Here is a 23,750-nt window from a genome sequence, read left to right as displayed (position 1 = left end):
ACAATCCAATCTGAAGCAAACACAATATGACTTATTTGAACTTTGTTTTGAAACAATAAAAATACATTTTAGCATTTTAAATATTATGAGAAACACATTGTCCCTTGAATTTCATATCAGCGGCTTACTAATAACACAACAGAACACACGGATGTGATTTCTCAGCATCACGATGCGTCCACCATTAGCTGATCGACCACAGCGTCGCGTTTGTAATGTACAGTGCATCATTAAGACCGTGATATCGCGGACGCAGCCCTCATCTGTAAATACCAAATTGCTTTCTAACAAATATTTAAAATGCCCGCTCTAATTTATACTGCGGACGCCAGGCGCATCTTAGTACCATATATGATAAAAGTGCGCTGTACATCGCAAAACACTACATCCCTTAAGAGAAAACAATACACCCACACATTATCTGAGTTCCAAAGCTCATTGATGTATATATTTGTTATTAAAAGGATATGTATTCAATATATCACAATGTACAGTATATATATTGTTACATGGTTACAATTTATACAGAAAGCAGTTAATACAAACTAAATCAAATACATACAGTCACAGGCCAGCAAATACATCACCATATCTTTCTCATATAAAGTCTTCCCTCCATATCACTCTCTCTCTCTCTGTAAAATCATGTAGGCACCGGACTGGCAGCAACTCCACCATCGTCTGGGACAAAACAGCAACTCCTGTGTGTCTGATCAGCAATGTACTATGTAGTTTGGGGGAGTGCACAGACTAGTCTAAGGGAGGGAACTTTCTCATTCATGATGAGTCACTGGTCTGTTCGTATACAAACAAGGTTCAGCCTTGAAGACATCAAAAGGGCTGGCCTGAGTTTCCTGTCCACCACCTGCTTGGAATGTCCATTGTTCTAATTAGAGTGACTTTAGCTTTCATACATTTAATCATAACTACTCATAGCAATGTCCTACAACTTAATAACAAGCATCAAATGAATCTACACATTAATCTAGTTACTGTAATACCAAACACGACATGTCTATCTTGCTCCGTTCCAATAATACACATACATGACGTTACTCCATTATATAATTTTAAATCATTATGATGTCTGGCGCTTGATATGTTATAATTATGTGCTGTATGAAATATGTGTCGAATCTATCTCTGTGGCATGTCTGTGTAAATGCGTATGTTACCATATGCTCGCTGCACGTATTTGCAAGCATAGCGACTCATATGTGTGGAGTCTGTATGTTCTCTCATTGTAATATTTTTGACTTCGACACAGGACTTGGAGGCCTTCTTCCGAATTTATGTATCCTCATCCCAGGATGACTGGGTTCAACTTCTTCCCTGGGCTGAGTTCTGTCATAACAACCAATACTACTCGTCATCCTCTTCTACGCCATTCTTCACTAACTATGGATTTCACCCTAAAGTTCCAGAATTTCAACCACTTCCAGCAACTTCAGTGCCAGCTGCTGATATCACTCTTCGTCAGTTTTCAAATAACTGGAAGAACGTTTGAGCGGCTCTACTCAAGGCATCTTTTAGATATAAGAAGTTTGCAGATAGGAAGCATAGGGCAATTCCTGCCCTTAAAGTGGCTGATCGTGTTTGGCTGTCTACGAAGAATTTGAGGTTAAGAGCTCCAAGCATGAAATTTGCTCCTCGATATATCGGTCCTTTTCGAATTGAACAAGTCATTAACCCAGTAGCTTTCAAACTTCAGCTTCCTCCATTCTTAAAAATTCCCAGGACGTTTCATGTTTCCCTTCTGAAACCGCTGATCCTGAATCGGTTCCATTCAGCACTTCCTTCAGCTCCCAAAGTCCAGACTCAACGTGGTATTGAGTATGAAGTCGCCAAGATTCTGGATTCACGCTTTCGTTATGGTCAACTTCAATACCTGATCGATTGGAAGGGCTATGGCCCGGAGGAACGTTCCTGGACCAATGCTTCAGATGTCCATGCTCCTACATTGGTTCGGAATTTCCATTCTAAGTTCCCTCAGAAGCCAAAGAAGTGTCCTGGGGCCACTCCTAAAGGGGAAGGGGATGGGGGGGGGGGGGGGGTGCTGTCACGATCCAGACTACTGGACATCATTTTTTACCTTTGAGGTGTCTCCTGAGGATGGCTCAGTGTTCTAGGGCCGGGTCTCAATCATGTTGCTAAATGTCCTTGCTTCATATCTCCTCTCTGCCAGTCTGCAGGTGCTGTCACAAGGAACTCTTAAATGGAATTGCGTTTCTAGCTCATCGCAGCCTCCGCCGCCATTACTGCACTCTCAGCACTTGGATGGCTCTGCATAGCGTCTCCTGTCAGTTACAGCCTCCGCCGCCATTGCTGCGCCCTCAGCGCGTGGACGGATCTGTGTGGCATCTCCTGTCAGCTGCGGCCTTTGCCGTGATTACTACAGTAAAGTACTACAGGTCTGTGCGGCGCCTCTCACCCGCTGTAGCTTCCGCCGCCGGCTCTGGGAGGTTGCTGTGCAGTTTGGCATTCGCTGTGTCTTGCGGCCGCTGCCGCCATTACTGTGAAAGCTCCACATGGAATTACAAACCAGGTTTCCCTCCAAGAACCAGTATGGGCGTAGCAATGTTGGTTCTGATCACATGATGCTATTTCCACCAATCTACAGTTTCGCTGAGCTCTGCCTGATTGCTGATCCAATCCCTGCACTGCTGAGGGTATAAAGGGACTGATCCTAGTCCAGGAAGTTGTCATTGCTTTGGTTGTCATTACCAGTGTATCCTGTCTCTGCTCTCTGTGATTACTTACTGTGTTCCAGGTATTCCAGCTCCTGAGTCTCCAGTTCTGCAGAGACCTGCACCAATCACCACCCTGCGGTGCCTGCCTGACTCCATAGTATCCTCATTGCCTTCTGCTATTGGCAGTGCTCCAAAAACACCAGCTTCCAGCATTGGGCTTCCAGTGGTATTCAGCTACCTATTGTCATCGGTGCTCCGCCATCGGTGTTCCTGATATCTACAATGTTCAAGTCATCTGTTTTTTCCAATTCATCAATCTCTAGCATCACCAGTGTCATTCAAACTCTGCTGCTAACACTGGTTCATCCGTACTTCATTCACAGTTCTTCATTATCCGTTCCATCCGGCAAAACAGGCGGTCTACAAGTATCACACATTCTGCAGTACGTTCAGCCTCTGTACTACATCTGCTGACCAGTTCCAGGTTTTATCTACTCTACAGCGCCTAGGTGTTGGTAAAAGGACTTTCCATCTCCTAATCTCCCAAGCTAGCCTTGTGCGGATTCCACACCTAAGGGAATACTACAACTGCTATTTCTTGTGGAACTGTGTACTGTTTTTAATCATTTCTCATATCATAACTGTGAAACTGCCAGTGTGCCACCAGAACTGTGTTCAATAAAAAAACATTCATTTTATCTTTGTTGTCGTGGTCACATCTTCGGGCATTGGTGGTAGAAGTCATCTATGTTTAGGAGTCCTATTCTGCCACCCAGATTCACCTTTACACCAGCCCTTACAACTGAGGTTGTCCCAGACCAACACCAGCCCTCAGTTGTGACATTGTGCAAGCAGAACGGTATCGTGATGCTGGTGCTTGTGATGCTAGCGTCAGAATACCGACAGCGGCATCCCGACACCTAGAAGGTAAGTATGCTAATCCTCCTGTTCTCCCCCCTAATTATAACCCTCCCTTCCTGCAGCCTGACCCTAACCATCCTCTCCCGGCATCCTTACGCTAACCCTCCCTGGTGATGCCTAAACATAACCCCCCCTTCATGCAGCCTAAACCTACCCCCCCCCCCCGCAGCCTAACCCTCCTTGGTGGTGCCTAACCCCCCCAACCCGCAGCCTAACCCTAACACTCCCCGGTGATGCCTCACCTTGAATCCCCCCTCTGCAGCCTAACCCTAACCTTCCGCACCCCCTGAAACCAAAAGCCTAACCCTAACCCCTCCCCCCCTCCCTCCCCCCCCGTGGCCTAACCCTAAGGAGCCCTGGCATATTTATGTTTGGGATGCCGGCAGTGTAGAATCTGGCATGGCATTATGATCCATGTAGGGATCCCAGCATCTGTATTCCTACTGGTGGCATCCCAAATGCCAGTATGCTTACCAGATACCGTGCAAGCAAAGGAGATGGGGACAGGAGGAGTAAAATACCATCAGAGCATAGTGAGTCTTAGTTGCTTTACCTGGCATAATGTGTGCAAGGGGCTGTACCTGACGTTATGTGTATAATGTGCTCTACCTGGTGCAATGTGTATAACATGCTCTACCTGGCGTAATGTGTATAACGTGCTCTACCTGGCGTAATGTGTATAACGTGCTCTGCCTGGCGTAATGTGTATAATGTGCTCTGCCTGGCGTAATGTGTATAATGTGCTCTATCTGGCATAATGTGTATAAGGGGCTGTATATGGCGTAATGTGTATATGGGGCTCTACCTGGTGTAACATGTATAAGGGGTACTACTGTGTTGTGTAATGTGTATAATGGACACTAATGTGTGGTTAAATGTGAATTGGTACTATTCTGTGGCCACGGCCCTATATTTTTGGCACACGCCTTTGCACACACTGTCCCTATTTTAAATACGGTGTGGGGGCACAAATTCTGTTTCTGGAACAGGGCACCAAAATGTCTAGTTACAGCTATGCTTTTTGGTAGGGATTGAGGATGTAAGAGTATAATGTCATTTGTGGGTGGGGAGGAAGGATGTAGGCACATTTAATTGTCATTTGTGAACGCAGGGGAATCTAAGTGTATGGGAGAATGTAAGTGTATACTATTGTTAGTAGGGGAGGTATATTGAAATTATCAAGAAGGGGTGGTGGTAAAGTAATACTCTTGAGTACATCACCTAATGGGCGGGATATACTTAAGGGAAAATGCGTTTAAACCCCCCAAAACGTCCATTTTTGGACTTTGGCCGGATTTCCCATATGCACTAAGCTCTGGGGGCATCAACGTGTATTTCACCTCCGGGCATCTGGTATGAACTTACGCCTCTGTGCAGCAGGGTACACTGTGTTCCACAGGGAATACATCGGGTGATGTCCCAAAGCAGTTGCTCAAGGGAGGGGACGTGCCTTAGCGGGTATGAGAACCCAGCGTCCAAAGGAAGCATTCTGGGAGGCAAAAGTATCAAAGGCATAGAACCTAATGAACATGTTCACTGAGGACCACACAGCCGTCTTGCACAATTGTTCTGCGGACACGCCACGGTGGGCCGCCCAAGAAGGTCCAACAGACCAAGTAGAATGGGCTTTAATAGCAGCAGGAGGTGGGAGACCAGCCTGCGCATAAGCTTGTGCAATCACCATTCTAATCCATCTGGCCAAGGTTTGCTTATTCACAGGCCAGCCACGTTTGGGGAAACCAAACAGTACAAAAAGGGTATCTGACCTGCTGATAGAAAGCCATTGCCACATCCAAAGACCGTTCTTTGGGGGACAAGTCAGAAGAGATAAAGGCTGGAACCACAATCTCTTGGTTAAGGTGAAAAGATGACACCACTTTAGGTAAGTAACCTGGGTGAGTTCTCAGAGTTGCTCGGTCATGATGGAATATTACAAAGAGTGGATGACAGGACAAAGCACCTACAGTAAGTCCGACACCCTTCTAGCAGAGGCAATAGCCAGCAGAAACAGGACTTTGGCTGTGAGCCATTTAAGGTTCACTGACTCAAGAGGTTCAAATGAAGACTCTTGCAGGGCATTCAGGACAACAGACAGATCCCATGGAGCCACAGGAGGGACGTAGGGAGGCTGAATCCATAACACACCCTGAGTGAATGTATGAACGCCAAGGTATAGATGCAATTATTCTCTGAAACCACACCGACAAGGCTGATATGTGAACCTTGAGGGAGGCCAGATGAAGGCCTAAGTCCAGGACTTGTTGCAGGAAAGCCAGGATTCTGGATGTTTTGAATCTGTACGCTTCATAGTTCTTATCAGCACACCAGGTGAAGTTAGAATTCCAGACCCTATAATAGATCTGAGCAGACGTCGGCTTACGGGCTTTCAACATAGTTTGAATGACCGCCTCAGAGAATTCTTTGGCTCTCAGGAGTGATGCTTCAAGAGCCACACCATCAAAGCCAGTCTGGTCAAGTCTGGATAGAGACAAGGGCCCTGTACAAGGAGGTCTGGTCATTGAGGAAGTAGAAGAGGACACTCTGTCGATAGACCCTACAGGTGTGAGAACCAATGCTGTCTGGGCCACGCCGAAGTGACTATAAGTAGTATTCCTCCTTCTTGCTTGAACTTCTGCAGAACCCTGGAGAGGAGTGACACTTGAGGGAACACGTAAGGCAGCCGAAAGTTCCATGGAGTGGCTAATGAGTCCACGAACGCTGCTTCAGGATCCCTGGTCCTTGATCCGAAGACCGGAACTTTGGGATTGTGTTGAGACGCCATCAGGTCTACATCTGGTAGGCCCCACATGTCCACTAGGAGTTGAAAGACATCCGGATGAAGACTCAACTCTCCAGTGTGTACGTCCTGGCAACTGAGAAAGTCTTCTTCCCAGTTTAGGACCACGGAATGAACACTGCCGATATTGCTGGCAGATGGCATTCTGCCCATTGAAGGATTTTTGACACTTCCAACATTGCCATGCAGCTTCGAGTGCCGCCTTGATGGTTGATGTATGCCACCGTGGTGGCGTTTTCTGACCGTACTTGAACAAGCCTGTTCTGTACCAGTGGCAGGGCGAGAGTTAACACATTGAACACCGCCTGCAGTTCTAGAATGTTCATCAGGAGGAGGGACTCCTCCTCTGTCCAACAACCCTGAAAAGAGTGTTGCTCCAACACCGCACCCCATCCCTGCAGACTGGCATCCGTCATCAGCAGGACCCAGTCGGGGATCCAGAAGGGATGGTCCCTGCTTAATTGCTGGTTCTGGAGCCACCAGGTCAGCAAATAACGAACCTCTAGAGTCAAGGTAATCATGTGAGATCTGATCCGATGAGGTAGGCCGTCCCACTTGGAAGGGATTAACCTTCTGCAGAGGGCGGGAATGAAATTAAGCGTACTCTACCATGTTGAATGCCGACACCATCAGGCCAAGTACTTGCATCGCCGAGTGTATTGACACTCTGGGGCGACAGAGGAAGCATCTTATCCTGTCCTGAAGCTTCAGGACTTTCTCCGGAGACAGGAACTGACATTGACTGCATGTGTCCAGGAGTGCACCCATGTGCACCATGCTCTGAGTTGGGACCAGCAAGGATTTCTTCCAATTGATTAGCCACTCGTGGGCTTGTAGGAAGCTTACCGTCAGCTGTAGATGACTGAGGAGGACATTGTGGGAGTTTGCCATGATCAGCAAGTCATCCAGATACAGCAGGATCTTGACTCTCTGGTGATGGAGATGTGCCGTCATTACGGCCATGACTTTGGTGAAGATCCCAGGACCCATAGCCAGTCCAAATGGCAGAGCCTGGAACTGATAGTGTCGCTTGCCAAAAGCAAACCTCAGATACTGCTGATGTGACTTGGCAATAGGTATATGCAGGTACGCATCCTGAATATCCAGGGATACCATATAGTCTCCGGGTTCCATTGCCAGCACAATTGAGCACAGCGTCTCCATACGGAACTTGGACACTCTCACAAACTTGTTTAGTGATTTGAGGTTGAGTATAGGCTGGAATGACACATCAGGTTTCGGGAAAGGAAACAGGGCCGAGTAGTAACCATTTCCCCTTTGGGACAAACGCACCGGCACTATCACTCCTGTATCCAGGAGGGAACTCACAACCTGCTGCAGAGTTTGCGCCTTTAGTGGATCCGAAGGGATGACCTTGGTGCAAAGCTGGCGAGGGGGACGTCTCTTGAAAGAGACTGCATACCCGTGAGAGACAACTTCTCGCACCCATGCGTCTGAAGTGGTCTTTAACCAGACCTGGGTGAACTGCAGAAGTTGGCCTCCCACCCTGGGGTCCCGCCCCATCATTATGGATGGCAGTACGGATGGTGTAATGGTTAGCATTACTGCCTCACAGCACTGAGGTCATGGGTTCAATTCCCACCATGGCTCTAACTGTGTGGAGTTTGTATATTCTCCCCGTACTTGCGTGGGTTTCCTCTGGGTACTCCGGTTTCCTCCCACAATCCAAAAATATACTGGTAGATTAATTGGCTCCCAACAAAATTAACCCTAGCGTGTATGTGTGTGTGTGTACATGTGGTAGGGAATATAGATTGGAAACTCCACTGGGGCAGGGACTGATGTGAATGGCCAAATATTCTCTGTAAAGCGCTGCGGAATATGTGTGTGCTATATAAATAACTGGTAATAAATAATAAAATAAATCATGCGGCAGGCTTGTCTTGTTTAGAAGTAGACTGGCGAGCCGCCCAGGACTGTTTTGCCTTGGGCTTAGTGGTTTTCGAAGCACGAGATTGTCTCAGGTATGAATGACCTTTTGCTTTCCCTTGAGGTCGAAAGGAACGAAAAGTGGTACCTTTTGCCTTCTGTGCAGAAGGATTAGTATTTGGGAAAAAGGCAGTCTTAGCAGCCACCAGTTCAGACACAAATTTATTTAGGTCTTCCCCAAACAATATGTCTCCCTTAAATGAGAGTACTTCCAAGGTCTTTTTGGAGTGCAGGTCCACCTTCTATGACCTCAACCACGGAATGCGGTGAGCCAGGATGTCACACCTGAGGCTGACCTGGGGAAGCCTCAGGCGTAGGGGCTGACGTGTACTTAAACCTGGGACGTAGAATAGTGTTCTTGGACATGCAGGGAACCTTAGCACCGATGCCCGAAGGCGTGACCAAGACAACTTGAGTAAAATCAAAGCTTGTTTATGAAGTACACAGTTCATATACACTTCGGCAGTTCAGAGAAATTAAATACTCAACGACAAGGATGTGCAGTTTACAGGAGACGGTACAGTTCCCAAGGCGCGGCGGTAGGAGGTTACTGTGGCAATGCTGAGAACACAATATGGAATAGTCCTTGTAAGACCCGGAGATGGTAAGTCTATTTAGGTCAACAGCTAACCACTGTATAGGTAAACGTACAAGAACAGACCAGCAGATGGCACATTGGAAGCTGTTGATGGTAAATTTTGCATAGAGGTAGAGGTGAGCTCTGTAGAACTGACGGGGTTGCCGGATAGAACCGGCCAGGTGGTAAAGGTGCTGTGGAACTCACCGATGTAGACAGAGTCTGATGGTGAGGGCACCAATGGTGAACTGTGGTTCGATGTTGGAACACCGATGGTGGATGGAAGCAATGCTGGAACACCGCTGAGAGCTGTAAACGATACTGGAACACCGCTGAGAGCTGGAAGTGATACAGGAACACAGCTGGAAGCTGGAAGCGATACTGGAACACTGCTGAGAGCTGGAAGCCAGTGAGGAATCACTGCAGATCACAGAGAGTGATGTAGGTATACCGATGAGAGCTTGAAGTGATACTGGAACACCGCTGGAAGCTGGAAGCAATGCTGGAACACCGTTGAGAGCTGGGAGCCGGTGAGAATCACTGCAGATCATAGAGAGCAATGTAGGAACACTGCTAGAGTCAGGCAGCACTGCAGGGTGGAAACTGGTGCAGGTCTCTTTAAGTGGAACAAGGTTACAGGAGCTGAAATAACTGAAGACAGTAGGCTAGAACATCCACAGACAGGAGAGACATCTAACACTGGGATAGACAACCAAAGCACTGACGATTAGGCAGTCTGGATTCAGGATATTTATACCAGCTGGGAAGCAGGTATTGGCTGAGCAATCAGGGAGTGTCCAGAATGCAGCGGATAGGCTATGGAGAATCATGTGATGAGGCCAAACATGGCTGTGCCCATGTTTGGTTCTGGAGGGAAAGTCTGGTTGTATCAGCATGTGGAAACCTGTAATAATGGCGGTAGAGGCCGCGGAGGACAGGAGACACCATCTACTGGAACAGGAGGAACATACTGACTAGTCCACATGACAGCGCTGCCGGAATCGCTAAGGGGAGACTGTGGAGATGCGCACGCTGCCCGCAAACAGCGCAGGTGGAAGCCAGGCTTGGAGCATAGGGACAGTCTCAGGAGGCACTTAGAAGGTAAATAAGTGTGTCTAATTACCTGGATCGTGACACAGGATAGACGTAGTCGACGCCTTGGCCACCAACACATCCGCCTCAGAGGACACCTCTTGAATATAATAAGAGGCAGGGGTGATGTGAGACAGGTATTGTCTGGCATTGTCAGATATATCCTCGGGCAGATCTTCTTCTAATGCCTGAACCCATGTTTCAATACCTTTAGCAGCCCAGGAGGCAGCAATAGTAGGTCTATGTACAGCACCGGTCAGGTAGTAAATAGATTTCAGGCATCCCTCCACACGCTTATCTGTTGGTTCTTTCAGTAAAGTGACAGTGGTGACAGGCAGAGTGGATGACATCACTAGGTGGGTGACATTTGAATCCACCATCGCGGGGAATTTTCCAACTTGTTACGTAACTCTGCCAGGAGAGGGAATGTCTACCAAATGGTCAGAATGGGGTAATAGATTTTTAGCCACCTTCTGCAGTTTAAACATGTCAGTTTTCTTGGTGACAGTAGTGGAATCCTCATCATCATGATTTGTAGGATTTGCTTAATAGCAATCACCAGATCATGGACGTCAAATTGCAATGTATAATCCTCGTCAGAAATGCCTAATTCAGTGTCTGATAGGACAGTATGCTCCCCCTCCTCTTCAGATGAAATATCTGAGAGATTTGTGGATTGTGAGGCGGAAGCAGCCCGCTTATATGACCCAGAGACACGAGATTGACATGGGGTAGATTTTTGTCTGACCAAGGAATGAGTCAACTGCTGCAACTGGTTAGACAGGTTGTCCATCCAAGGCTGATTGACCATAGGGACTATTTGAGGCTGTAACAGTACAGGTGGTCCCACCTGTACCGCGTTAGGCGTTACACTAGAGTACCCAGTAGGTTTGAGAATGCAGGCCCAGTGTAGCTCTTGATTGGTGACCTCCTGCTGCAGCACCAACTGAAAAACTGAGCTCACAGTGCCTGGAGGCAGGGTTACAGAGGAGGCCCCAATGCATCCTGGGACAGCCTAAAGCTTTAGTCTGTTTGTGCCTCTGGATCAAGGTCCACTCTACATCCAATGTTTTCCCTGTGGAATACAGTATATCCTGCTGCAGAAATTAGATTTAATACTCACAAATGGTGACAGGATATCAGACACAAATGTGGACGATAACCTAGGATCCAGTTACCATCAATTGGTATGGTTTAGTATTAAGACAAGGTCCAACTCCTGTCACACAAAAACAAAGGTGTTGGATTTAAGGAAGGCTTTGCAAAACTGGAGCGATGTGTAAGCAAATCATTGGTGGATTGAAGGAACTTGAAAAGAGTGCAGGAGAGGTGGGAAAATTAAAAAGTGCTATTCTAAAGCAACAGACTTTTGTATCAAAAGCACCGGGAAAAAGAAACCAGTGTGGTGCACAAAAGAGGTATCAACTAGTGTGAAACAAAAAAAGATCGCTTTTAGGAATTATAAAAAGACTCAAAATAATAACAAAGAGGTGTATCTTGCCAGATGGAAGGAGGCTAAGAAGGTGATCATGTGTGCAAAGACAGAAGCGGAGGAGAAAATGGCCTAGTCAGTAGATAAAGGGGGCAAAACTTTATTTAGGTATATAAGTGAAAGGGGAAAATCAAATGGTGGAATAATAAGACTTAAGACAGAGAGTGAGAATTTGGTGTTGGTACACAAGACAATAGATCATCTAACTAATTATTTTTGGCAAGTATTCACTAGAGAAGGAGAAGGGAAGGGGCCACAGTTAAGTTGCAGGGACATTCATAAAAATAAGGTAGATGAAAATAACTTTACAGAGGAGAAGGCACTAACAGAACTCTCAAAACTGAAAGAAATCGATTGTGCCAGATGGGATAAATCCAAGAATACTAAAAGAGCTTAAAGATGTGCTGGTAGCACCATTAATATAATTATTCAACCAGTCACTAGCTACAGGTGCAATTCCAGAAGACTGGAAAAGAATGAATGTGGTACCACTGCACAAAAGTGGAAGCAAAAAATAAGCAAGTAACTACAGACCAGTAAGCCTTACATCAGTAGTAGGGAACATAATGGAAACACTATTAAAAGAAAGAGTTGTGGAATATCTTAGATAAAACAATTTACAGAATCCCAAACAACATTGATTTAGTGGGAGGAGATCATGATGTTCTCCTCTTGTGTAAAATGGATTTCCTACAGTTAAAATGGAGGACACAGCGGGTGGACTGGACGTATGTGATGTGACCAAGCGAGATGGCTGACACCAGGCTGTGTTTCACATTGCATGTTAGTGCAAGGCTAGTGGTTAAGAGAGGAGGGAGCAATCTCCGTCTGGGCCTCCTCCTCTCTAGTCGGCAGCATAGTGTGTGAATAGTAGTAGACTCTAGTGCTGTACTAGAGCACACTGTGCATGCACAGGCCTTAGGGGGAAGTGGCATGGAAGCCATTTTCCAGGCGATTTCCATACTGTGCATGCGCAAGACCCCTGGAAAAAGGCCACCACGCCAATTTCCCAGTAATATCGCTGTGCTGCCAAAGTGGACATGTAGAGATAAGAGAGCACTGAAGAAATGGGTGCAGTGCATGTAGTGTGGCCCCCCTGGATCCGAGGGGTCGTGTGCACTGCACACACTGCACCAATTAAAGATACGCTACTGCTACAGAAACTCTCCTTACTAGCATTCATGCCTTTTTAGGAGGCTGTTCCTTCTGATTATCAATAAATCTGAGTGCATATAGGGAGTTATTCAGCATGGATTGCAGATTCTGCTGTAGCATGCTGGGGCCACCCATCGCAGGGCAAGGCCGCACAGCATGCTAATTGGCGGGCCAAGAGATGCGATCGTAAAACAGTTGTGATCATATTGCTCACGCAGAAATTAGGGATTCCCCCTGCAGCAGCAGCTAGGCTGCTTATGCAGGAGGGCCGCCGACATTTTTTTACATCTGAGCGGCTGCATGTCACATCACGCAGCCACCACGAAAACGCCACTGCCGCCCTATTCCCCGTATTCCTTGTGCCACCCCCACAATGGTCCATCGCCGCCCCCAGCCCGATTTTGGTCTAAAGCTGGTTATTAGTCAAATGCTAGCATACTGTTCAACTAATGCTGTCTGTATTATATTTTCAACAAATGACAGTTGATTTACATGATATTATGGCGGTTACTGCAAAAGAAACATGTCCTGAGGTGTAACCAGCAACTTTTTCCTTGCAAACTGTGAGCTCACTGGCGTCATAAACAACATTTTCCTATGAACCACTGTCATAATGACATGCCAATAAGCTGTACTACCATTACCCAACAATAAACGCTAATAACCTGTTACTTTCCCATCCAATAACACCACAATATGTTATTCACACAACAGAAATAGACTTGTTTTCCATCAATATTTATACATGATAATGGGCAAGTATTTTAAAATAACTGTGCAGTGCTTAAACACTTGGAAAGCTCTGCATTAAGCAACTGTTTATTCTTAGCAATAACTAATAGAATACATCATTCTGGCAACTGTGCAGTTGTTCAACAACATATTACTGTTTTCCTCTGTCCTAAAAATGGAATGTTGATTGCCTTTTAAAAGATTAGGAAATCTATAAAGCTACACATTTTGTTAGTCCAGGGCAGCTGTATCTCTCATGTCCAAATATAAAATCCAGACAACATCCAAGAAAATGATCTCACTTTTTTTTCACTCTCATGTGTCAGAATAATTGCGCTTCTGTAAGGTGGAGCAAGATCTAAAAGAGAGAAAAAAAGAGAACTTTTTTATTCCCTGACTTCCGACTGGACAGTAGGACATAGGAATAACACTTTCCATAGGGAAAATACAGCTAGGCTCATTTCTATTCATACATGGCTAGAGAGTGGATCCAAAAATCCAGTTTCCAGTTTGTGGTAACACATCTTCCCAAATACCAAAAGGGCTGGAATACCTGCTCTGAGGGGTTTCTGTGCCAGGATTAATATTATGCTCTTATATCCATAGGAGAGAAAGTTATTGTGAGGAGAAAGTGTATTTACACAGGACATGTATTGTTTCCCACACTGCATCATTTTGTGTTTGCAGGACATGCCAAGCTATAAATAAGATGTTTAGTCACATTAGGATGGCTTGACTGTGGAGATGAAGTGGTTATACTGCCTTTGGCTGGTCAGGATATGAGCACAGGCTGAAACTATGTCATCTCCCTGTCTGTGCCAATCTGCAACCCCCATTTTTACGAGGAAGAAAGAAGCTAAGGGCAATTAAACGCATCCAGCTAGCTGTTCCTCTCAGGGAGAACTGAACGACTAGGAAGCCGTGGAAAGGGTGAGTACTCCTGGCCCTGGCCCAGGATAAACCGGGTGTGTTATCACTTGCTGGCAGCCACAGCTGCAGGGAGGGATCTGCTACATTGACACCGCAGCCTCCGACTCACGTTAGTCACTCTCTGTCTCCCCCCATTCACTAAAGCAGTCTACGCCATCTACGCAATAGTCACCACAAACTCAGCGCGTCATTCGCTGCGCAAAAGGCGTATTAGGGTCCCGAAAAAGACATCCCCCTTGTCTCCAAGCCGGTCTCTAAGAACATCTTATAAACAACATGGCGTCTACGGCTGTAGGTGCAGCATAGTTCCCTCCATCACCCCAATGCAAGAGGAGGAAAGCAATGCATGTGGCTCGACTGGTGCAGAGCTGAGGCGCGCTGGCCACCTGCCGCTGCTAGCCCCGTGTGAGTGACATGCAGTGCGGACCGCGGGCTGGTGGGTCTCCCGGCAGGAGCCGCGTACACTACTCTCCGGCACTCCTCCTCCCTCTCCCAGGGCTGGGGAAGTGGTGAAGCAGCAGACCGAGCCAGTTCTGATGAGGATGTCCTCGCAGCCGGGCTCACTCTCAGCCGGGTCTGTGCCGCTCTCCGCAGACAGTCAGTGGGAAGAGGAGCATCTGGCTTCCCAGGAGGAGAAGGAGAGACAGCAGAGAGACAGGCTGCCGCCTATCCTGTGTGCAAGCTCCGGGGTAATTATCTTTCCGCACTCCGCCGGGATCCTGAAACATTGCTGGTACTAGTCTGTATCACACTTGTAGAAGTTATGACGAGGTATCACTGCAATATTGTGTCTTATACATGGCTCACCCCGCACAGGGCTCACCAGACTTACTGCGCCTCTACTGTGGGGACAGCAGTGCCTGTGCTCTGTATTCACGTATAGTCAAGGGGCAAAAGCTGTGTATTATCTATCTATCTATCTATCTATCTATCTATCTATCTATCTATCTATCTATCTATCTATCTATCTATCTCTATAATTACGTGGGAGGTCTGGACAATGTATATGTATGTGTATGTGTGTGTATATATATATATATATATATATATATATATATATATATATATATAATATAGTTTTCTGTGCAAATGTTGCTCCTCCATTAACTTAATCTGGATTTGCATTAAATGCCCTGTGTACCCAACTGACAGTAGATGCAGCGGAATGATGTACAGCATCGTGCAGTCTGTACACATCACACAATCTGTCATTCCGATCCGTCCGAATCTGGCAAATTGTTCAAAATATCGTCTAATGTGTACCCAGCTCCAAAAATAATCACGAGTAACTCATTCAACTCCCATAACATTGTATATTAGATTAGTCTCTAGTTAAACTTAAATCCTCAATTGCTACAATTCATCTAATGTAGCACATTATGTACTGGTATTACATTTTAAGCTTTTTGCATTACACTGTTGCATGTTGGTTTGTTTACTATTTTTATATATATATATATATATATATATATATATATATTATCATGTAGTGTGTGGGCAACAACGTGATCGAAATGTTTTGAATACAAAAGTATATAGCTTTTAAAGTAGCTCATACTGAACTCCTAATGTATGTTAGTTCTATTTTCTGAAACAGTTGTATTGACAAGTGTAATCCCTTCTACTGTGTATGCGCTTGGAATGAGTCAAATGAGTGGAATTATAATTTGGTTTGATTCTCCAGATTTAAATTATGCTGCGTGTGTGAGTTGGAGTAGCTTGAGTGCAATCAAATATGGTTACATCTGCATTTATTGTGGTAGACAATGTGAATGTGCTGGAAAAACATTGACTTTTGTTTCCAGAATAGTAATAAGAGCCCTACACACCTATACATATTTGGCTAGATTTAGCTACACAAATATATATTGGGTAATGGGTTCCATTTGACCAGGCCACTCTCTGTGTAGAGTTTGTATGTTCTCCCCATGCTTACATGGGTTTCCTTCTGGTTCTCTTTCACATTCTAACATATACTGGTTAAAACAATAAAAACAACTCTTAGGAGCCTTTGTATTAATGTTAGTGGCACGGTCATTATCAACATTCCAATGTGTTAATGAAAATATCCTGCAATGTACAAAGTGAAGTTTGTAGGGACAGTGTTAGCAATAACCGCTCTCACTGCCGGTTTTATCTCTGGCATTTTTGAGGAGTTCTTCACGTTTGGGAAAAACTCCTCTGTGGAATCTGACACAGCGCATGCGCAAAGTATAAGTTTCCGGAATCAGAACCGACAACAGACAGAAGCTGCAGGAGAGGGATCGTATGATGTCTCTCCTGCTACCATGTCTCTATACTTTGAAAATGTTTTAGACTAATGTGGCTAAACTCTAAAAAGCTTTGCAATTTAGAGTTTGGTACTTAGGATTCAGATTGTTGGGGGTAATTCAGACCTGATCACTGCTGTGTGTTTTTGCTCAGCGGGCGATCAGGTCTGTATTGCGCGTGCACCGCAATGCGCTGGTGCATCAGAAGACTGCACCGGGCATTGGTGCATAGCGATGGGATGGTACGAAAAAAGCGATCGCGAGTTGACTGACAGGAAGAGGCCATTTGTGGGTGGCAACTGACCATTTGTAGGCGTGACCGGGAAAACGCAGGAGGGACCAGACGTTTGGAAGGGAGGGTTTCTGGCGTCATCTTCGGCCCCGATCATCACAGCGGCTGAGTAAGTCCTGGGCTGAGCAGAGACTACACAGAGTCATGTTTGTGCTGCTCTCCAACAAATGTGATCGCACACCTGCACACAGCAAATACCCTCCCCCTGTAGGCGGCGACTACCTGATTGCAGGGATGCAAAAAACGCACCCTAGAGATCAGGTCTGAATTACCCCTGTAGTCCCCATTGATAATAATGGGGACTTTGACCCGGAGTACTGATATGCTTTTTGCAGGTGATTTCTGCATTATGCTATTAGTACATAGCAAAAACCATAAAATGATGCAGAAACTTCAGTTTCTACATAATTTTATGGGAAAAAAATCTTGATAATTAGGCCCCTTCATGACAAAATAAAATATGTTTACATATCTGTATTGTAAAGCATGTAATACATAATGTGTGTGTAGTTAACATATTTGCATTTGATAGGCACATTCATCTGTAGATGCCTGTATAGATAAATAAGTAGTAGGTCTGTTTATGAAGCTAATAAGATCATCTCAGATTCTCACAATCTACAAAGAGATAAACTGCAGCTAAATCACTGATTTCTCCTGGGTACAGCTCTGACAGCCGCTTGCCAACATCCACATAGACCTCAATTTATTAAACATAGGGCCCCAGTAAGGGGGTTATGTCCTCCTTTCAGAATTCAACAAGCAGCGGTAAACTAAGATTATCATTGTTTGTCACTGTATTGCTTACGCCATCAGTTGATGGCGAGGACGATTTCCTGGCAAGAGGGAACGTTGCTGGACCTCGATGACAACGTAAATAATGCTAGATATCAACGGCATATTCATAAGTATCACTGCGATCCTAAACAACATTTGTCGCTGGTTTTAAGGCACAGTAATAATAATAATAATAATAATAATAATAATAATTTTATTTATATAGCGCTCTTTCTCCAATAGGACTCAAGGTGCTTAACAGATACATAGCATAATATAGTGTTAAAGGGGTCTCATAGTTGTAGCTGATTATATTATGCTAAAATGTAATTTAATACAAGTGCAGTATGTTTCACATAAATGAATGTGATTGTGTAAAGTTATATTACCAGTTCTCAGATAATTTGATGGAAAGAATTTGCTTATTTTGGTTTAGTTTTTGGACATTTTTACTGCTAAATTTTAGTCAATGTTCATAAGGTTATTGCTGTTTTGAAATTACATTTCATTGTTCAGTTACGCTTTATTTTGTGGTATTATTTATTATTCTTATTATTATATCCCCATTGCCACTGTGTAGATATATGCATTACAACACAAGATGCCCAGTGTGACAATGACATCCCAAGAGATGTACCTTACTGTATTTATCTTTAAATCCTGCATCTTAGTCGCATCGCAGATGCAATGAAAAGCCACTCACAGTGTACCAGGGACGCTGGACTGCGACTTTAACCACAAAGGAATTGGTTTCACATGTGTACAAAGTCACAGATGAAGCACAACGGAATGCTGCATAAGGAAAAGCTGCAGATGCTCATACACAGATGTACAGATGCTGCACACCCCAGTAGTCAGTAAATGCTAGCAATACAGTTCTGTCGCTCGCAGTTTTATTTCTCTACCGTCCTAGTGGATGCTGGGGACTCCGTAAGGACCATGGGGATAGACGGGCTCCGCAGGAGACATGGGCACTTTAAGAAAGAATTTAGGTTCTGGTGTGCACTGGCTCCTCCCTCTATGCTCCTCCTCCAGACCTCAGTTTGATACTGTGCCCAGACGAGCTGGGTGCTTTTCAGTGAGCTCTCTTGAGTTTGCTGAGAGAAAGTATTTTGTTAGGTTTTTTATTTTCAGGGAGCTCTGCTGGCAACAGACTTCCTGCATCGTGGGACTGAGGGGAGAGAAGCAGCCTTACTCTCTGAAGCTAGGTCCTGCTTCTTAGGCTACTGGACACTATTAGTTCCAGAGGGATCGGTACGCAGGATCTCACCCTCGCCGTCCGGTCCCGGAGCCGCGCCGCCGTCCCCCTCGCAGAGCCGGAAGACAGAAGCCGGGTGAGTATGAGAAGCAAAGAAGACTTCACAGGCGGCAGAAGACTCCGTGTTCTTCACTGAGGTAACGCACAGCACTGCAGCTGTGCGCCATTGCTCCACACACCTACACATACTCCGGTCACTGTAAGGGTACAGGGCGCGGGGGGGCGCCCTGGGCAGCATTTGGGACCTCTTTTGGCAAAGTTAAGCATATATACAGCTGGGCACTGTATATATGTATGAGCCCCCGCCAAAAAATTGCATATTTAAGCGGGACAGAAGCCCGCCGCCGAGGGGGCGGGGCTTCTTCCTCAGCACTCACCAGCGCCATTTTTTCTCCACAGCTCCGCTGAGAGGAAGCTCCCCAGGCTCTCCCCTGCAGATACATGGTAGAAGAGGGTAAAAAGAGAGGGGGGGCACATAATTAGGCGCAAAAAGCAATATAAACAGCAGCTACTGGGTTAACATTAAGTTACTGTGTTATTCCTGGGTTTATAGCGCTGGGGTGTGTGCTGGCATACTCTCTCTCTGTCTCTCCAAAGGGCCTTGTGGGGGAACTGTCTTCAGAGAGGGCATTCCCTGTGTGTGTGGTGTGTCGGTACGCTTGTGTCGACATGTCTGATGAGGAAGGCTATGTGGAAGCAGAGCGGGAGAAAATGAATGTGGTGTCTCCGCCGACACCTGATTGGATGGATATGTGGAAGGTTTTAAATGATAATGTTAATTCCTTGCATAAAAAGTTAGAAAAAGCTGAAGCCTCGGGACAGTCAGGGTCCTAACCCGTGCCTGATCCTATGTCGCAGAGGCCGTCAGGGTCTCAGAAGCGCCCACTATCCCAAACTGTTGACACAGATACCGACATGGATTCTGACTCCAGTGTCGATTACGATGATGCAAAGTTACAGCCAAAATTGTCTAAATCCATCCGTTATATGATTATAGCAATTAAGGATGTGTTGCACATCACAGAGGAAACCCCAGTCCCTGACAAGAGGGTGCATATGTATGGGGAAAAGAAGCCGGAGGTAACCTTTCCCCCCTCACACGAGCTAAATGAGTTATGTGAAAAGGCTTGGGAATCTCCAGATAAAAAACTGCAAATTTCCAAAAGGATTCTTATGGCGCATCCTTTCCCGCCAACGGACAGGTTACGCTGGGAATCCTCCCCTAGGGTGGACAAATCTTTAACACGCTTATCCAAGAAGGTAGCCCTGCCGTCACAGGATACGGCTACCCTCAAAGATGCTGCGGATCGCAAACAGGAGGTTACCCTGAAGTCCATTTATACACATTCAGGTACCTTACTGAGGCCGGCAATCGCGTCGGCCTTGGTGTGTAGTGCTGTAGCAGCATGGACGGATACCTTATCTGAGGAAATTGATACCTTAGACAAGGATACTGTATTGTTGACCCTGGGGCATATTAAAGACGCTGTCCTATATATGAGAGATGCTCAAAGAGACATTAGTCTACTGGGTTCTAGAATAAATGCTATGTCGATTTCTGCCAGAAGGGTCCTGTGGACTCGGCAATGGACAGGTGATGCCGACTCAAAAAGGCATATGGAGGTTTTACCTTACAAGGGTGAGGAATTGTTTGGGGAGGGTCTCTCGGACCTGGTCTCCACAGCTACAGCTGGAAAGTCAAATTTTTTGCCTTTTATTCCCTCACAGCCTAAGAGAGCACCGTATTATCAAATGCAGTCCTTTCGATCACAAAGAAACAAGAAAGTCCGAGGTGCGTCCTTTCTTGCCAGAGGCAGGGGCAGAGGTAAGAAGCTGCACAACACAGCTAGTTCCCAGGAACAGAAGTCCTCCCCGGCCTCTACAAAATCCACCGCATGACGCCTGGGCTCCACAGGCGGAGCTAGGCCCGGTGGGGGCACGTCTTCGGAATTTCAGCCACAAGTGGGTTCACTCCCAGGTGGATCCCTGGGCGATAGAAATTGTGTCTCGGATACAAGCTGGAATTCGAAGAGATGCCCCCTCACCGATACCTCAAATCGGCCCTACCAGCTTCCCCCCACGAGAGGGAAATAGTGTTAACTGCAATTCACAAATTGTATCTTCAACAGGTGGTGGTCAAGGTTCCCCTCCTTCAGCAGGGAAGGGGTTATTATTCGACCATGTTTGTAGTCCCGAAACCGGACGGTTCGGTCAGACCCATATTGAATTTAAAATCCCTGAACATATACCTGAAAAGGTTCAAGTTCAAGATGAAATCGCTGAGAGCGGTCATCGCAAGCCTGGAAGGGGGTGATTTTATGGTGTCTCTGGACATAAAGGATGCATACCTTCATGTCCCCATTTATCCACCTCATCAGGCGTACCTCAGATTTGTGGTACAGGATTGTCATTACCAATTTCAGACGTTGCCGTTTTGTCTCTCCACGGCACCGAGAATATTTACCAAGGTAATGGCGGAAATGATGGTACTCCTGCGGAAGCAAGGGGTCACCATTATCCCGTACTTGGACGATCTCCTCATAAAAGCGAGATCAAGAGAGCAGTTGCTGAACAGCGTCGCACTTTCTCTGGAAGTGTTACGGCAACACGTCTGGATTCTGAATATTCCAAAGTCGCAGTTGGTTCCTACGACTCGTCTGCCTTTCCTGGGCATGATTCTAGACACAGACCAGAAAAGGGTTTATCTCCCGATAGAGAAAGCTCAGGAACTCATGACACTGGTCAGGAACCTATTAAAACCAAAACAGGTGTCAGTACATCACTGCACTCGAGTCCTGGGAAAGATGGTGGCATCATACGAGGCCATTCCCTTCGGCAGGTTCCATGCGAGGACCTTTCAATGGGACTTACTGGGCAAGTGGTCTGGATCACATCTTCAGATGCATCAGTTAATCACCCTATCCCCCAGGGCCAGGGTGTCACTCCTGTGGTGGCTGCAGAGTACTCACCTTCTCGAGGGCCGCAGATTCGGCATTCCGGACTGGGTCCTGGTGACCACGGACGCGAGCCTCCGAGAATGGGGAGCAGTCACACAGGGAAGAAACTTCCAAGGTCTATGGTCAAGCCAGGAGGCTTGTCTACACATCAACGTACTGGAATTAAGGGCCATATACAACGGCCTTCGTCAAGCGGAGAATTTGCTTCGCGACCTACCGGTTCTGATTCAGTCAGACAACATCACCGCAGTGGCTCATGTAAACCGTCAGGGCGGAACAAAGAGCAGAGTGGCAATGGCAGAAGCCACCAGGATTCTTCGCTGGGCGGAAAATCACGTAAGCGCTCTGACGGCAGTTTTCATTCCGGGAGTAGACAACTGGGAAGCGGACTTCCTCAGCAGACACGATCTACATCCAGGAGAGTGGGGACTTCATCAGGAAGTCTTTGCAGAGATTGCAAGTCAGTTGGGACTGCCTCAAATAGACAATATGGCGTCACACCTCAACAAGAAACTTCCGAGATATTGCGCCAGGTCAAGGGACCTTCAGGCAGTAGCAGTGGACGCCCTGGTGACACCGTGGGTGTTCCAGTCGGTCTATGTGTTCCCTTCTCTTCCTCTCATCTCCAAGATATTGAGAATCATAAGACGAAGAGGAGTACAGACAATTCTCATTGTTCCAGATTGGCCTCGAAGGGCCTGGTATCCGGATCTGCAGAAAATACTCACAGAAGATCCGTGGCCTCTTCCTCTCAGAGAGGACCTGTTGCAACAGGGGCCCTGTCTGTTCCAGGACTTACCGCGGCTGCGTTTGACGGCATGGCGGTTGAACGCCAGATCCTAGCAAAAAAGGGCATTCCGGATGAGGTCATTCCTACTCTGATAAAGGCTAGGAAGCACGTGACAGCAAAACATTATCACCGTATATGGCGGAAGTATGTGTCTTGGTGTGAGTCCAGGAATGCTCCTCCGGTAGAATTCTATCTGGGCCGTTTCCTTCACTTCCTACAGACTGGAGTGAATTTGGGCCTAAAATTAGGCTCCATTAAGGTTCAGATTTCGGCCCTATCCATTTTCTTTCAGAAGGAATTGGCTTCTCTCCCAGAAGTCCAGACTTTTGTGAAGGGAGTGCTGCATATCCAGCCTCCTTTTGTGGCACCATGGGACCTTAACGTGGTGTTACGGTTCCTTAAGTCTCACTGGTTTGAGCCTCTTCAAACGATGGAATTAAAGTATCTCGCTTGGAAAGTGGTCATGTTGTTGGCCTTGGCATCGGCAAGGCGAGTGTCTGAGTTGGTGGCTTTATCTCATAAAAGCCTCTATCTGATTTTCCATGTGGATAGAGCGGAGTTGCGGACTCGTCCTCAATTTTTGCCTAAGGTGGTTTCCTCTTTTCATATGAACCAACCTATTGTGGTGCCGGTGGCTACGCGGGACTTGGAGGATTCAGAGTCCCTTGATGTGGTCAGGGCATTGAAAATTTATGTAGCCAGAACGGCTCGGGTTAGGAAAACAGAGGCACTGTTTGTCCTGTATGCAGCCAACAAGGTTGGCGCTCCTGCTTCTAAGCAGACTATTGCTCGCTGGATCTGTAACACGATTCAGCAGGCTCATTCTATGGCTGGATTGCCGTTACCAAATTCAGTAAAGGCCCATTCCACTAGGAAGGTGGGTTCTTCTTGGGCGGCTGCCCGAGGTGACTCGGCTTTACAGCTTTGCCGAGCGGCGACTTGGTCGGGTTCAAACACCTTTGCAAAGTTCTACAAGTTTGATACCCTGGCTGAGAAGGACCTCATGTTTGCTCAATCGGTGCTGCAGAGTCATCCGCACTCTCCCGCCCGTTTTGGAGCTTTGGTATAAT

At 46.4% G+C, this 23,750-nt stretch overlaps 1 protein-coding gene and 1 long non-coding RNA gene across 3 annotated transcripts in view; one reads left to right on the top strand and one right to left on the bottom strand.

Moving 5' to 3' along the window:
• Positions 1-13,471: 13,471 nt before the first annotated feature.
• Positions 13,472-14,209, bottom strand: LOC135056454 (uncharacterized). The gene is made up of 2 exons (XR_010243982.1): positions 13,960-14,209; positions 13,472-13,764 (listed from the first exon to the last, which is right to left on the bottom strand). It is a non-coding gene; the product is annotated as an uncharacterized LOC135056454 (long non-coding RNA).
• Positions 14,210-14,254: 45 nt separating this feature from the next.
• Positions 14,255-23,750, top strand: part of HECTD2 (HECT domain E3 ubiquitin protein ligase 2) — a 258,294-nt gene continuing 248,798 nt past the window's right edge. The window contains exon 1 of one of the 2 annotated variants that reach the window (XM_063961662.1): positions 14,255-14,336. Coding sequence is in view for 1 of the 2 variants with exons in the window: in XM_063961660.1 (XP_063817730.1) it covers positions 14,873-15,025 (153 nt within the window). In the remaining variant the exon portion in view is untranslated. Of the gene's footprint in view, positions 14,337-14,872; positions 15,026-23,750 lie in introns of those variants that run through there. The other variant, XM_063961660.1, reaches the window with a different exon arrangement.

The sequence above is a fragment of the Pseudophryne corroboree genome, chromosome 3 (assembly GCF_028390025.1).
Source record: "Pseudophryne corroboree isolate aPseCor3 chromosome 3, aPseCor3.hap2, whole genome shotgun sequence".
Classification (NCBI taxonomy): domain Eukaryota; kingdom Metazoa; phylum Chordata; class Amphibia; order Anura; family Myobatrachidae; genus Pseudophryne; species Pseudophryne corroboree.
Note: the sequence above shows the minus strand (reverse complement) of the source record. Positions and strands in the feature narration are given on the sequence as shown.